The 16,950-nt window shown below is 40.4% G+C and overlaps 1 protein-coding gene across 4 annotated transcripts; it reads right to left on the reverse strand.

Moving 5' to 3' along the window:
- Window positions 1-247: 247 nt before the first annotated feature.
- C1H3orf52 (chromosome 1 C3orf52 homolog) lies at window positions 248-16,342 on the reverse strand. Of its 4 annotated transcripts, none has more exons than XM_037907249.2 (8): window positions 16,158-16,342; window positions 15,978-16,055; window positions 15,179-15,519; window positions 7,797-7,923; window positions 6,575-6,705; window positions 5,591-5,661; window positions 3,375-3,574; window positions 248-1,901 (listed from the first exon to the last, which is right to left on the reverse strand). In XM_037907249.2, coding segments are annotated over exons 3-8 (657 nt in total). In that variant the 5' UTR covers window positions 15,305-15,519; window positions 15,978-16,055; window positions 16,158-16,342; the 3' UTR covers window positions 248-1,899. The 4 variants fall into 4 exon arrangements, with proteins under 4 accessions (XP_037763177.1, XP_027675821.2, XP_037763168.1 ...); XM_027820020.3 differs by having other exon boundaries at window positions 15,944-16,055; XM_037907240.2 differs by having other exon boundaries at window positions 15,625-16,055.
- Between the last annotated feature and the right edge of the window lie 608 nt (window positions 16,343-16,950).

A 16,950-nucleotide genomic window follows, 5' to 3' on the forward strand; every position in this document is an offset into this window, starting at 1 on the left:
GCCACGTTGTACCTACGAATGTGGTGCTGGTGGCAATAGCTGTGTGACAAATGGGAGAATCAGGTGATTCGCTCATTTATCCTGCACCACTGACCAGACTTCCTCATCTAAATTGACCTAGCCCAAGTTCTGAGTCATTGCTGGTTACACAAGTTTTGCACGGCTCTATCTTTATCGTCATCTTTCAGCTCAAAGTCACCAGTCAAGGCCTAGAACTGATACAACAACAATTCAAACAAATGTTAAATAATATCTCAAAAAAATAATTTAATATATGAGCTACAGTTTTGTCATTTTCTAAAAATAGATTACAACTTTTTTTAAAAAGTGATTTCTCATATACTTGTCTCTTACTGTAATGCCATAAAGTTTCCTAAGATAAATCTTACAGTAAAAATGTATTAAAATTCACATTTCAGTATAAACCTTCACTTCAAAATTCAGAATTCACTGCAGGAAGTTGCACTTCCATAGTATAATGTTGAAGTTCTCTCTTCAGCCCACATGAGTCACAAAATTCATAGTTCAGTTTCTCCTTAATTTTTCTGCCATGTGCAAATGCAGTATTACTGTCATTACATGATCACATGTTGACTTTCTGATGTGACATGCTTAGAAACAAAGGATTTGCCTGATATTACCACTGACCAATCTAGTCCAGTGTTTTGCCTAGAACTGTGGCTAGTATTTGATCATACAAAAGGCCGAAAAACCCCATCTCCGGTCATATATCGTATCTGTATATGGAGTGTTGGTGAGTATTTCCTGACCCCTGCAGACAATCAGGATATGGACCCAAAGAAGGGTTTTTAAAAAAACAAATGATAGTTGTGTCAAATACTTGCCATTTGACACACATATTGTGGACTAATTGTATTAAGTTAGCAAGTAAACAGGTATATTGACCCATGAGAAATTCCTAGAACACTGCATACTGGAACATGTCACTGAGGAGCACATTTATCCTACATACCTCTGGGTAAGCAGTCCTAAATTCACTTTACTCATATCAATAATCCCACTGAATGGAATGGAAATATTTGTGTCTAAGTGCTTGCAGGGCCAGGCCATGGGACAATAGTAAAGCATCATAAATATACATGGCACTTCACTGTATCAATAAAGATAAAGTCACTGCTCCATCAGAGCTTACAATCAATCTAAATTAAGGCAAGAAACAGGAGCAGACATCTCCAGAGGGAGGGAGAGAAAAGGGAAAGATGAACAAGAGAGCAACATGACAGAGGTCTCTGGAAGAGACTAATGCAAAAGTTTGAAGGTCAGTTAAAAAAATCAGGAAAACGGTGAAGTATTTAAGTGTGTTCAGTTTGCAAGAAATGGGTTTGGAGAGGGATTTCCGGTTGAGGGATGAAGTATGGTCGATGCAGTCAGCATGAGAGAAGCCAGGAGGTGAGTGTGGGATACAAAGTTCAGGGGGCAACTGCATGGACAACTTGGCATGTGCAAAGAGGAGAATGTGACTGGCAGTAGGGTGGGAAGAGTGGAATGTTACAAAGGAGCTTGAGGGAAAGAACAAGTGCTGGAGTCAATTGAAAAGGCAATGTAAAACTAGTGAAGGTGCTGCAAAAGTGGATGAACGTGATCAACATCAAGTTACATGATTTTTGGCAACAAAGCTTCAAGTGGATTGGAGAAGGGTGGAGTGAGTGTCAGGCAGCAGTGAAGGAGCTTGCTGTATTCAAAGTGTAAATAGCTGTGATAAATATATTGCATTTGCTACATACATTATTGCATTATGTAAAGTGTTCACAATAGAGCCATATTCTTCAGAAACGTTTCAAAATAATGAAAGTAATTCTCATTCCTCAGGATGGTAATAGATACAGGAAACACATGTCCTCAAGTAGCCGTGGTAAACTAGGAGTCTTTCCGCTATTACTCTGAAACAGAAACAGTACATTAAAGAAACCTTAAAATTAAATGTTAAAACAATCTCAATACATACGTTTCTTAACTACTTTGTGTTTTTTTTCATTCACTCCATTACTACTTGAAAAATGAAGTAAGTAGTGCAAGATCTAAAATGACAGCACGAGTCGGCTTTCTGTCCCATGCTTCAATAGCTGGACTATATTTCTTGCAACTAATGTGGGAGCCTTTTTTACACACACATTATGTGGCGTGATTTAGACTGGGATTTTTGAAAGCGTGCAAGGTTGCCCAACTGCCATTTTGCCTTTCAATGAGAATTGGGCATTGAACGTCCTTCTTTGAGACCCCCACACCAAAGGAACTAAAAATCACTGAAATGAGGCTTTACAGACAGGTTGGGAAAAGGTAAGAAGAGGGTCTAGAGCTTTGAATAAACTACCTCCTAACTGACCAAAACATTTTCAGAGTCTGGTTTGAATTTCCTTCCTGAAAAAGTACTTCTACAGTCTTTTTACAACACAGTACTTTTTACAGTGCTTACATTCAGCAGTAAGGAAGAAAAATCACCCGACCCTGGGACTTCAGTCAAACTTTAAGGCAATAGGATTTTTAGCTGGTATGTATACATTGACATTTTGGAAACAGGGGATAATCATCTCATGAGTTCCAACAGGCCACAATATAATGAGGGGAAGGAGGGAGGAAAGTCAGGGTCTTTTATAAAAACCTGATCATAACAGACAATTTCCATAAGCTTTATCCAACACCTATGTACATATGAAGCAATACTGTTCCTGCACATTACATTAAGGATTTAACACTCTTTTACAAGCATCTGAAAGAAGGGCCTATATTAATGAAGTCTTATATAATTATAATATTATATAATTATAATATATATAATATATAATAATAATATAATTATAATATATTATATATATATATAATGAAGTCTTCATTACTGAGACCTCTTGTAACGAGTTTTCAAAACTTATTGTTCTTTGTCTGGGACCGTGGCTGGAACTGTAGTGTGAGAAGCTGGAGAGATAGGGCAGGCTGGTGGAGCACAGTGATCTTTTCAAGTATCAGGGGGTAGCCGTGTTAGTCTATACCCACAAAACCAACATGGAGTCCGGTGTCACCTTAAAGACTAACAGATTTATTTGAGCATAAGCTTTCGTGGGTAAAAACCCCATTTATGCTCAAATAAATGTTAGTGATATTTTCACAACTCTTTCTGCATCTACTCCATCTAGTACTAAATAAATCTCTCTCAGAATGTATGCATACATTAAAGTAAGAGTAGAACAATGTTATAAACACTGATTGTTGATATTTTAGAACATTACCAGTACCTCTATGTGCATGAATATATTAACTGCCAAGTCTCATTATCTTTCCATAAATACTTCTTTCATTTTAAAGACCTGTGAGTACTTATTCTCTTTCTAGAGATAAATTCTATTATATATGGCACTTACAAGTTAGTGTGAGAGAAGCTGGATCAAGCCTTATCTTAGTACATTCAGGTGCTTCCTGAGCATAAGTATCTTCCTGATCATAAATATTTTGTCGCAAGACATTCATCACAAACTCTTCACTCATCGTGTACTTCATGAACTCGTCAGCCACTGGTGGTAAGGAGAACACCAGCTGGTAGAATGCAGTGGCATTTTCATGTCTGAAAAAGAAACAGACCTCAGGAGGAATAAGCACTGAAAGCTTTTAGAATTGCCTTTCCTTTTAACATGAGCATTTATTTTGAAAAAACATGACCTAAGGAGAAAACATTAAAAACAACGGCATACTTAAACTAACATGTTGTCCGCCTTCGCCCCGCAAGAGCAATTACTGTTGATGCTAATGGGATTTGTACATGTAATCCAGATATAGCACGGGGAAGACTTTCAAAGGGTACAAAAACGCACTGAGAAGTCAAAAATCTCCCCCATATGGACATGATTGTGAGCAATCCAAATATGGTGATACCAGGAGACCTGCTGCAACAGGACACCTTTATTTTACATAATAGCTCACAGAAGTGACTGCTTTCCTGATAACATTTTCCATTCTTCCCTCTAACAATATCTGACAACAAGCCAATGTTTCTAATTCAAATTCTGGAGTATATTATGTAAACCACTGAATTGAAGTCCAATTCTGGAGTGAATTGTGAATTCATTGAACTGGAATCACAACATTATATTCGATAGATACAGATTGCTTTTTTTTCCTGGTATCTTTTATCCCAAAGGATCACAAGATATAGCATGCAGAGCAAATTGCCTCAGCACATGCCTATCTCTGCGGTATTCTACCATAACCATCCTCACCCAGTGTGACCCTAAGAAAGCATCACACCAAGATCACTAATGACCACTCCCTAGGTGAATCTGAGGGGGTTTGTCTCTGTCCCCTGGCTTTCAGCTGTGTGCTTCCTTTCATGCTCTTCATCATAGTCTTTGCAAATCTATGTTCTCCTAGTTTCCCCCTATTTTTTTTAGCCTTTTATGTCATTTTATGTCTTCTGTGGGCATCCCCTGTACCAGGTCTCCTTTGCTTCTCCCCTCCTACCCCCTCTCAGTAAGTGATTCCATAAGTTTCCACAATTTCCACTACCACCTGTACGTGGACAATTCTATAATCTACCTCTCAATCCCCTCTCTAACCTCCTCTTCTGTGTTAAAACACTGCCCTCAAATTCAGTCTAAGCCCTTAACCTCCCTCCAGTGCCATACTGATGCTGACAACTCCATTGTCTTCCCCCATCTCCCATGATTGCAGCTTTCTCCTGCCTTTCCAGAAAGTCCTGTTACTTCTTACTCTGTACCACCACCACAATCTGTCCCATCCCTTCCTTTCAATCTTGTTGCTAAATTTCTCTCCATAGCTCAGCCACCCATTACCTTTATTACTGTAACCTCCAGCAATCCCTCCTCTCATTTCAACCTCTCCAATCTATCCAAAATACTGCTACTTTACTCATCATCTGCTCCTGCTACTCTGAGCAAGCCATGTAGAAAATGGAAATCAAGTGTGATTTTCTTGTTGCTTGTGTGTGTCTATGCTGTCTTTAAGTTCTTTAGAGCATATACCTCTCATTTACAGAAACACCTACCATGCTTTTGGGCACTGCGATTGGATTTTAAAAAAGGTATTTAAGCAATGCTTCGCTCATTGCAACGTGCAACTGATTTAGGAGTCTAAATCTCATTTTCAAAAGGGATTTAGGTGCCAAAATCCCATTCCCTAAAATCCTAAGTACCTAAATTGCTTCAGAAAATGAGATTTAGACTCCTAAATCAGATAGGTGTTCCAACACTGAGCACAGCAATACCTAAATACCTTTGAAATATCTGGGCCTAATAATGTATATTAAAGCAAAGTTGCCCTGAAGCAATTCCAGTTTTCTCACTTCAACAAGTGTGATAAAGCTGGCAGTTGAGACCACCAAGGACTGAGCATATGGACAATACTTAAAGATATCCTATAACTTAATAACATGTTCCATTGGTAGGCAACTTATCCTTTACAAATGTAATTGGTTAATTTTGGTGGAAACATAACTTCACTGATTGTACTGATATTTCTCCTGAGAAAGATTATTTCAGAGTTTTAGAATGTTTTGTATGTCTGTGTGACAGATTCAATTCTGCTAAACAAACACTTAAAGAAAATTCTGACATTAATTTCCTACCTGAAGGAATCCACTTGAGCAGTGATAAAATAGCGCCCCAGGGCTGGAGATGAACTGTAGACATCTATTAGCTTGAAAAGAGAATCAAATATTTCTTTCATGGCATACCTTCCAACACAAGTAGAAGAAAATAGGGTAATTTAAGTTTTCAGAATGAGGGAGTGTATGGAACCTTGAGGTCAAGTCCTGGCAGATATCTGTACAAGGAACTCATTTTATTTTAAAATCTAATGGTAAAAATCAGTTTCTGCTCTCATTTGGGAGTTCAATTTCAGTTTATTTTCTCTGTGCCAACTAAATTTTTTTTTTAAATACATACAATACTTTTCTGTTTCCCTAGAAAAATCACTCGGGATTGATGTTAGAGTGGGGACTTCAACAATCTCTACTTATCCTTTGCATTGACTGAACTAAAAACAAGGATAGGAAAGTAGGTGATGCTGCTCCCTTGATAGTAATAAGCAATGTCAGACCAGCCAGGCAAAACTGATCCTAGCTTCTCAAGCCTTCTAGGATTTACAATACTCGAAGGAGCAAGCCTGAGGTTGTGTTATATCGACACTTAATAGAACTGTGTAGCAAATTTGTAGAGTAAAAACGCAGCAAACAGCTAAGCTAAGCTAAGGGAAAGTTCATGGTTCAGGATGTAAACCAGCCAGTCTACAGTTTAAAAAAATAAAAATAAAAGTTTTTTTTACAGCTGTTTTAATTTCCCTGCTAAACCAAGTCAGTTTTTTAACCAGTATGGCTTCTTCCTCAGTCGTAGGATTGTGGCATTTTGAGCACATAGTAAAGTGTTCTTAAACAATTCCCAACTATCACTCCCATTTTTCTGAATCAATTCTTCCTCCCAGAGATAAAATTGAGAGCCCTTTGACCCAAGAAAATAGCATGGATGAAAGTTTAATGTCAGCATACACAAAGGAAACACCAAATAGGTGTTATGGTCAGAATTAGCTATGGTGAAAGCTCTGTCATAATTACCCTCCTAGTAAGATCTTCAGAATAATTTGATTGAGCAGCACACTTTACTTGTAGTGTTCCAGAAAAATTGCGGTAATTTCCACTTGATACTGATTCGGGATCCCAATATTCATCTTCATCGATGTAAACCTCTGTAATACCAAAAAATGAAAGAGCGTGTTCCCAATTGGCTGTTACAGATAGAAAAAGTTTGGTATCATCCAACAATGGCAGCTCTCAAAGCATGGTCAACAGAACACTGCCGGGGGGGGGGGGGGGGGGGGGGGGGGGGGGGGGGGGGCGGGGGGGCATCAAACTGACACTGTCAGAGTGGAGATGTATTTGTTAGTGCTCAGATAAAATACTTCCTGCCATATGTAGCCCAGACCTATTTCCAGGGACATTTTGACTGGCTGAACTCAAAGGAACTTGTGCCTGGAAGCAGCCCCTATGACTGCTTTGTCAGGTGTTTCTTAAATGTAAATTTAGCCACAGTGAAAACTGGAGGGTTACAGGCTGACAGGCACAACACATAAGTTATCCGAAGAAATTCAAGCAGTTGCGGGTGCAGGCACCGCTCTGACTCATATTAGGAAGACTGACCCCCAGGCAAAGCTAATGAATTGCACCAATACAAAATATCAGGATAACACCAATCTGTCTGCATTCATTGCATTGACACAAGTATGATTTTCATCTTGTCTCTTTGACCTTGTCCTAGTATTATTTTCTCATGTAAGCATGCTCTGCAATTGCCAGAGGGAAGATATGGGATCAGACTGGGGAGCTGGCTGTCACAGGATTTTAGCTTAAGGAAAGGCCCAGAGTATAACAGTTTGAGAACATTTTGTCTAGACTTAGTTATTATATTAACAACCTTGGCATACCCCTATTCAAATCAACGGGCATGTTGCCATTGGATTCAAGCAGCAATTATCTTGAAGGCAAGCTACCAAGCAGATATAGTTTAACAGAAAGAAGAGTAATAGATTTAAATGTACAAGCATCAGCCCCTTAAGATCTCTAGGTGCCTTAACTGAAAATCAGTACTAGTTACAACATGCCAAGAAGAAAATTCCTCAAATACACCGAATACCCAACTGCTCAACCCAGCACATATTATAAACTACCTCCATGACAAAACTCAACAGCCAAACTCCAGACAGGCTGCAGCATGCATCTAAAAGAAAACCACAGGTCATTTAGTTTGTGAGACACAAATTATCAAAAGTAAAGTACATACCTGAATAAAGAATTAAGCTGATAATAATCACTAGAAGGAGCCCTAGGAAAACTGAAGATATAACCATCCACAGTTTACATTTCCAAAAAATTGTGTCACCACAAGACCTCCGGTAGTAGGCTTTCCCCTAATCATACAAAGAATAAAAGAAGTTGTCTGTTAAGAAACTAGGATGGAAAAGGGGAGGGGGGGGGAAGAGAGAAAAAAGAGCTTTTCTTTATCTTTAGGATAAAGAATATAAAAAAAAAATCTATATAGAGACAGGAGATAATATATTGCATTTTTACTGTGCTTTTAATTCAAGGATATGAAAATATTTTCAGAAGCATTAGGATCATGTATCACTTTAAGGCCTGGTCTACACTGGGGGTGGGGATCGATCTAAGATACGCAACCTCAGGTACGAGAATAGCATAGCTGAAGTCGACGTATCTTAGATCAACTTGGAATCACTTACTTCGCATCCTCGCAGCACAGGATCGACGGCCACTGCTCCCCCGTCAACTCCGCTTCCGCCTCTTGCAGTGGTGGAGTTCCGGAGTCGACGGCAGAGCAATCGGGGATCGATTTATCGCATCTACACTAGACGAGATAAATCGATCCCCAATAGATCGATCACTACCCGCGATCCGGCGGGTAGTGTAGACGTGGCCTAAGTAAACCAGCATTAGTTGTAATTAATATCAGTCGGTAAATTGACTTGCCTAAGGTTACAAAGTGGTAGAGCTAGTAGTAAAACCTTGTCTACTTTTGAATCAGTCTGCTCTGATAAGTGAAGACCGTAGAAATGATGCAATTTTAACACAATGATGAAACCAAGTGGTTGTGTATAATCTAGTTGACTATCAACTGAGTTTTTCCTTGGAGATTTGCGTCTATATTATTTGCAAGGGCTTGATTCTAGGCACAGTTGCATCTCTTCAGTTTAAGGTATAATTTTAAACTGATTCTGCTAAACTGCTGCAAAAAAAAGTGTGAACACACTTATTGAGGTTTCAATCAATCAGACTTACTTTCACTAAACTTAAATCAATTAGGAATAGGTTTAAGATAAACCAAAACAAGCCACGTCTTAAACCAAAGTCTCTACACACACGGGATTTTCACCAGTTTAACTAACCCACTTTAATTAACCTGTTACAAATTTCATATTTAGACAAGAGCCAAGTTTCTTGAAACAGTGCAAAAAAGGCTTAAGTATCTAGAGTCTCATGAGTGGTTCTCAGAAGTCAACATGGAGCTTAGATCTTGCAGACCTTGTAACCTGCATAATGGAGCTTACAAGGTCTGCAGGATGGGTCTCTGTTCTTAGTGAGAAGAACTGGAAAAATATACTATTTATGAATATTATGTGTGATTCCATTTCCCTGTTCAGTTGTATATTGGTGCCTGACTGAATGCCCAGAGCTCAGGCAAAGGAGGCTGTCAAGGGGCTGCTACAGAACTCACTAAGAAAGGGAAAAGAATGACATCTAAGAGAGCAGCAGAATACGAACCCTGGACTTCAGAAAAGCAGACTCTGACTCCCTCAGGAAACTGATGGGCAGGATCTCCTGGGAGGCTAATATGAGGGGGAAAGGAGTCCAGGAGAGTTGGTTGTATTTTAAAGAAGCCTTATTGAGGGTGCAAGAATGAACCATCCACATGTGCAGAAAGAATAGCAAATATGGCAGGCGACCAGCTTGGCTTAACAGAGAAATCTTCGGTGAGCTTAAACACAAAAAGGAAGCTTACAAGAAGAGGAAATTTGGGCAGATGACTAGGGAGCAGTATATAAATATTACTCGAGCATGCAGGAGTGTAATCAGGAAGGCCAAAGTACAACTGTAATTGCAGCTAGCAAGGGATGTGAAGAGTAACAAGAAGGGTTTCTATGGATATGTTAGCAACAAGACGACAGTCAAAGAAAGCATGGGACCCTTATGGAATGGGGGAGGCAACCTAGTGACAGATGATGTGGAAAAAGCTGAAGTACTCGATGCTTTTTTTACCTCTGTCTTCACAGACGAGGTCAGCTCCCAGATGGCTGCACTGGGCAGCACAGTATGGGGAGGAGGCAAACAGTCTTCAGTGGTGAAAGAACAGGTTAAGGATTATTTAGAAAAGCTGGAAATGCACAAGTCCATAGGCCTGGTTCTAATGCATCTGAGGGTGCTGAGGGAGTTGAGGGTGCTGAGGGATGTGATTGCAGAGCCTTTGGCCATTATCTTTGAAAACTTGTGGAGACTGCGGGAGATCCCAGACGATTGGAAAAAGGAAACTATAGTGCCCATCTTTAAAAAAGGGAAGAAGGAGAATCCGGGGAACTATAGCCCAGTCAGCCTCACCTCAGCCCCTGGAAAAATCATGGAGCAGGTCCTCAGGGAACCATTTTGAAGCACTTGGAGGAGAGGAAGGTGAACAGAAACAGTCAACATGGATTCACCAAGAGCAAATCATGCCTGACCAACCTGATTGTTTTCTGAGATAACTGGCTCTGTGGATATGGGGAAAGCGGTGGACATGATATATCTTGACTTTAGTAAAGCTTTCGATATGGTCTCCCACAGCATTCTTGCCAGCAAGTTAAAAAAGTATGGATTGGATGAATGGACTATAAGGTGGATAGAAAGCTGGCTAGATTGTGGGGCTCAATGGGTAGTGATCAATGTCTCGATGTCTAGTTGGCAGCCAGTATCAGCGCAGTGCCCCAGGGGTCAGTTTTGTTCAACATCTTCATTAATGATCTGGTAGATGGGATGGATTGCACCCTCAGCAAGTTCGCGGATGACACTAAGCTGGGGGAAGAGGTAGATATGCTGGAGGGTAGGGATAGGGTCCAGAGTGACCTAGAAAAATTGAAGGATTGGGCCAAAAGAAATCTGATGAGGTTCAACGAGGACAAGTGCAGAGTCCTGCACTTAGGATGGAAGAATCCCATGCACTGCTACAGGCTGGTGACCGACTGGCTAAGCGGCAGTCCTACATAAAAAGATCTTGGGATTACAGTGGATGAGAAGCTGCATATGAGTCAAGAATGTGCCCTTGTTGCCAAAAAGGTTAATGGCATATTGGGCTGCATTAGTAGGAGCATTGCCAGCAGATCGAGTAAAGTGATTATTCCCCTCTATTCAGCACTGGTGAGGCCACATCTGGAGTATTACGTCCAGTTTTGAGCCCCCCACTACAGAAAGGATGTGGACGAATTGGAGAGAGTCCAGCGGAGGGCAACGAAAATTATTAGGGGGCTGGGGCACATGACTTATGAGGAGAGGCAGAAGGAACTGGGCTTATTTAGTCTGCAGAAGAAAAGAGTGAGGGTGGGATTTGATAGCAGCCTTCAACTATCTGAAGAGGGGTTCCAAAGAGGATGGAGCTCGGCTGTTCTTGGTGGTGGCGGATAACAGAACAAGAAACACTGGTCTCAAGTTGCAGCAGGGGAGGTCTAGGTTGTATATTAGGAAACACTGTTTCACTAGGAGGGTGGTGAAGCACTGGAATAGGTTACCTAGGGAGGTGGTGAACTCTCCATCCTTAGAGGTTTTTAAGGCCCGGCTTGACAAAGCTCTGGCTGGGATGATTTAGTTGGGATTGGTCCTGCTTTGAGCAGGGGGTTGGACTAGATGACCTCCTGAGGTTTCTTCCAATCCTAATCTTCTACGATTCTAAGACCGTCCCTCAGGTACCCAGCTTTAAACAAGTTAAGATAATAATGGATGGGCCATCAATTGAACGGAGAAGTTACTTAGCTGGCTCCATCCAGGCCAAAATGTTTTACTCCTCCCAAGGCGAAGACTAGACTCAAAGAGGATTCAAACAGCTCATGGACCACATAGAAGGGGTGGGCCGAGAAAACAGCCAGGATATCTGAAGACTTGAATACTGCATGCGGTTCTGGGTGCCCCATCTCAAAAAAGGAACATTAGAATTGGACAAAGGACGGAGATAGGCAGCAGAAATATGTAGGGATATGGAACAGCTTCTGTATGTGGGGAGATTCAAAAAAAAAAAGACTGGGATATGATAAAGGCCTATAAAATGGTGACTGGTGGGGAGAAAGTAAAGAAGGAAGTTTTATTTACATAAACCCAACACACAAGAACAAGAGGTCACCCTATGAAATTCATGCACAGCAGGTTTAAAACAAACAGAAAGGAGTACTTCTTGACACAGTGCACAGTCCACCTGTGGAACTCACTGCTGGGCAATGCTGTGAAGGCAAAAAATATAACCGGGATCAAAAACGAGTTAAAATTCTGCAGGATAGGTCCATAAATGGGGATGCAACCCCATGTGCTGGGTTTCCCTAAGCCTCTGACTGCCAGAAACTAGGCCTGGATGATGGATCTCTCACTAATTGCCCTGTTCTGTTCATTCCCTCTCAACCATTGGTCTGACCCAGTATGGCCATTCTTAGACTCTTATGTGTGAGTGAAAAACCTGGCAGCCTGGACAGTTACATACACAGACAGAAGGAGAAGGATGCAAGCAGTCAGCTGGTTCTCCCAGCTCAGAGATGGGAAATGAGACCTGACTAAGCTGAGGATAAAGAGGCTAAGTGTGGGTGAGGGAATAGGTGTGCACATCTCTTGTTTTGACTCCAGCTCTCTAAGTGCTGCGTATCTTCTGAGCAAAATAAATTATGCCTTTTGTGCAAGACGTCGTTTCTGTAGCACTGCCAATGCATTCTGTGTCAGACTCCCAAGGAAAACTGGCAGGTCAGGTTTTCCCCCAGGTCAGACTGGCAGTGACCTTCAGATTTTTACACCTTCCTCTGCAGTGCATGGGTGAGGGTTAGTCATTAGGATTATCTAGCTAAATCTCATTTAATCATTTCCCTGCCACTGCAGGGGCGTTAGGCACTTGTGCACATTGGTCCCTCCTATTCTCTGCCTCTGGCACATAATAGTCTATTCTTCTGTGGGCTGACACACATTGGTCTAGTTTTGATGGCTGGATTTAATGCAGAGGTCCTGGGTGGTGTTTATGGGCTGGTTGGTGTTGGTGAAATACAGGATGCCAGACTAGATGATCTGGTGGTCCCTTCTGGCCTTAAACTCTATGACTGTGACCTGCTGAATTAGTTAGGGGCTATAACCTAAAGACTCAGCGAGGAATACACAAAGAGAGGTAGAGGGATAGGCCTATTCCTTGAAAGGAGTTCAATCTGGTGACTGGAAAAGGGTCTCAGCAGGGGCAGACTACCCAGGAACTTGTGACACTTAGTAAGGAACAGGCGGCCCCTCCAGACCTTGCAAGCTACCTGTGTATAATAGTACCTGGGTAACAGAACATCTTCCTAATGGTACACAGTTCTTCAAGGGGATTAAATTTATGTATGGAGTTTTATTCAGTGGAACTTCTGAACCCAAAACTGTCAGGCTGCACTTACAGACTTCCTATTCTCGAATCAAAACTAAAACATTATACTGTAATACCCAGCGTCATTTCAAAGTTTCTTGGACCAGACCACTTGGTTTATGAAGTTTATAGATTCCTCCGGGTGTTAAAGTATTCATGGAGAACTTTACAAAAACATCCACACCTATGAAGTTTATAATATCAGTCCACATAGCCCTTATATACAAACAGTCATAGCAAATAGCAGAAAGAAGTTTTGAGGGGGTTGTTTTTTGGATTGCGGGGTGAAGCAGAAATCACTTACATTGTTAACTAGGGCATTGCTAATGTTAAGGTGTTGATGTCTACATTAAAAAAATGAAGAAAATATGGAGAGACAGACGAGAACCATTTGATTATTGTACATTTAGGTTTTCACTTTGGGGGGCAGGTTGCAGGAGGTTGGCAAAGGAGACAGTGAGTAAGGCACATGTGTAGGATGTACTATTTTTGTTTGGATATTTAAACACATGAGGTTTATAGTAAAATTAATAGGAATGTTGCGTTTAAAAAAAAGAAACAGGGATTTTCTAGCTTTTAATTTAACGCTTGACGCTAGTGTATCATGTTATTTCTCACAACACTTCTGTGTAATCAGAAGGCACAATACCCATTTCATGGGTAAGGAAACCGAGGCGGACACTTCCCAAGGCTACAGACGTGAAGGCAGGGATTTCAGCTCAGGTTTCCAGCCTTGTGCTCAGACCATTACAGAATGCTGCCTATAGTAAAGAAGTTTAAACTGACTTAATGTAAAGTACACATTCAAATCCTGGATTCCTCCCTAGAACTGAACAAACACCCTCTTTACTTAGATAAGAAAAATCAATATGTCAGAGAGCTCGGGGGAAAGGTAGCTCCTGAAAACAATGAATAGTTTCACAGACGTGTTGGGCAGTGCTGTAGGGTTGATTACTGTGCAACAGGAGGGAGGCAGAAGAAGAAACCGGGAGTAACCGTGTTCAAGATCATTTTCAATCACGCTTTAGATCCCTTCGATAGCTCAACGCCTGATTTGCCAGTGCAGACAGACACACACTTCTAAACAAAAACTAACCACAAGAGTCTGGTGGGTAAATCCCTAGACTGGGTTTTAGGAAACTGGATTAAATTTTTGGCTCTGCCACAGACTTCCTTTGTGGTCTTGGGCAAACCACTGAATGTGACTGCGTCTGAATTCTCCATCTGCAGAATGGTGATACTACTTCTTTTCATGTATTTGACTAAGCTCTTTGGGAAGGAGTCATCTTACTATGTGTACATGTAACATGCTCATCATACAAATTAATAATCATTCGCACTCACAGGTTACGAGCATTGTTATTAACAATCCTAGTCTCATTTTAGCAAAGTTAAAGAAGTTTACAATAGCTGACAATATCCCTCTGCTGGTGATGTTAACGATCTAGGATACAGAATTTATATCTGCTGTTGCTTCCTTTGATCACACTACACACTTACTTGTATATTAAAGGAGAAGTGCTAAATAGTTTTGGCCCAAAGGTTAGATTGTGGAAAGGGACAAACTTTTTTAAACGGAAACAAATCCTAATATTAGTAGTAGTGTTTTCCTGGCATTTTAATTCTTTTCCAAATGAAAAGCTTTTAAATTTGCATTTTAACATCTCCCTTTAGTGACTGCAATTCATCCATTGCAATACTGATATCATGACAAACTGAAAGCGAAACTTGTAAAATTACAAGTGTGATTAGCATTTCACTCCAAAAAATGAAATGAACAAACAGCATTAAAAATGGTAAATGAGTTAGATTTTAAATATCCTGTTTCAGTCAGATGTCATTAACAGCAGAGGAAAAGAAATCTGCTTTTAACCTTAGTATTTCTGACATTTAACTATAAGTCAACAACAACAAAAAAGATGTAAAATAAATTTTACAATAAAGCAACTTATTCCACCAGAATGCTCCTCAGTTATTTCAATCACTGTACAATGTTTAGGTAACATGCTTATAAGTAGAAAGTGAATGAATGTGAGTCCTACCTTATTTGTGATAGATGCTTCAGGATTAAGAGGTTTATTATGGTCCGCCTCATTTTCCTCCTCAAGTTCTCTCCCCCCCTGTAATTCAATAGCCTGACATTCATGTTCAGGAACACGACCATTCATCGCTTCCACTTCTGTGAGGAATTTTGACTTTATGGCAAATACCAACAAGATACACTTCCTTCCTGTTTATGCTGCAATAATGTTGGTGTCTGTTCAGGGACAAGATCTGATATGTCAGCAGCCAGGGTCAGCATAATTTACAAGCAAGTGATCTCAGTAAGTTGGGTAAACAAGGGAAATTCCATGGAGCGAGGAGTGGACTGGGACTGTATCCTCTGAAAAAGAAATGGAATGAGGCGGAAGTATTGATTTGCCTGTACTTTTGAAACACAAATGTTCATTCTCAAGTTGTGTCATACTAGATTTTCCAGTTTGGTTACCTTACCACACCAGCCCTTAGCCAGCCTAAGCAGCTAAGTGAACCTGAGGCAACATGGTGCTTGCTAAAACAACAAAGTCAGCAGATGAAGCAATCTATCTTTGTCTCGGAAGAGAAGACTGTGTTTTCCGACAGGGCAAGCAAGCAAGCAAGCCCCCTGTCACATTCTGAAGACCACTATACCTTTACAATACAAAGGAACTAAAGCAAGCTTATATTTATACAGCACTTTTCCCAAAGAAAAGAAACCAAAAGGGTCAGTAGACAAAGTAGGTCTGAACTGTCAAGTTCAGTTCTGAACTACCCTAGAACTCTGGCACCTGCGTTCATGGCTTTGTTTCATGTAGTGATCACCTGACCCAGAGGCTCCTGGAGAGGTCTCAGAATATTCCTGATGGATATGAGCTCCTTTTGCTCTTAAGCCAGCAGTTCCTAGAAAAGTAGGAAAACTCAGCAATACACTTTCAGATGTTAAGATCTGCAATCATTAACCTGGTGTAAGCTTTGTGAGAATGTCATTCCTGTTTCACTTACCTGTCAAGGCCAACATTAGTTCATTCACAACTAATAAGTTAGACCTGCACACTAACTCCTGAAGTATGCATCCAGATGCGTACTTCGTGGTTTACCTCTCGCATACACACACACTTATATGTAATGGGCTGAACTAAAACCCAGGCGTTGAGACCCCACCTTCCTAGTGTAAGGGACTTTGAGAACTGGATCTGAACTTTGTGGCCAAGGCTCACGTCTTATCTAAAACTGTAGGAATGCAACGTCATTCTCTGGTGATGACATTCAGAGTCTTATCAATATAAAACAAACTCAAACCTTGGCAGGTTAAGCGCGTCTCAGTTCAACTTTATTTAAATAATCAGGAAACTTCAGTTGATTTTAACTCAGCTGCAGCTTAAAAGCTGTGACTGCAATTCTAAGCATACTAATAATTCAGGGTGAATTACTTTATTTCAGTAGTGCAATAAAGCTAATAAATACTTAGTCTCCACATTTTATTTAAAAGGAGGAAGTGAATGACGATTCAAGAAAAACCTGTACATTAATAAAATACTTTTAGAATGTTAATGTCTTTCGAGTTTAGAATAGACAGTGCTTTTACATTCAATTAAAAAACCTGGAGAAAGTAACACACATTTTAATGAGAGAATTATATTAAAAAAATGAATCTTAAATACATGAATTATGTAACATGCAGACAACAATAAAATTCATTCCTGTACCTAAGTGCAATTTACAGAACGCCTTCCCCGATGTACTGTACAATGAGTCAGACTGCGAAAATGAGCTAAAAATAAGTGAGGGTAGTATT

This window comes from Chelonia mydas, chromosome 1 (assembly GCF_015237465.2).
Source record: "Chelonia mydas isolate rCheMyd1 chromosome 1, rCheMyd1.pri.v2, whole genome shotgun sequence".
NCBI lineage: Eukaryota > Metazoa > Chordata > Testudines > Cheloniidae > Chelonia > Chelonia mydas.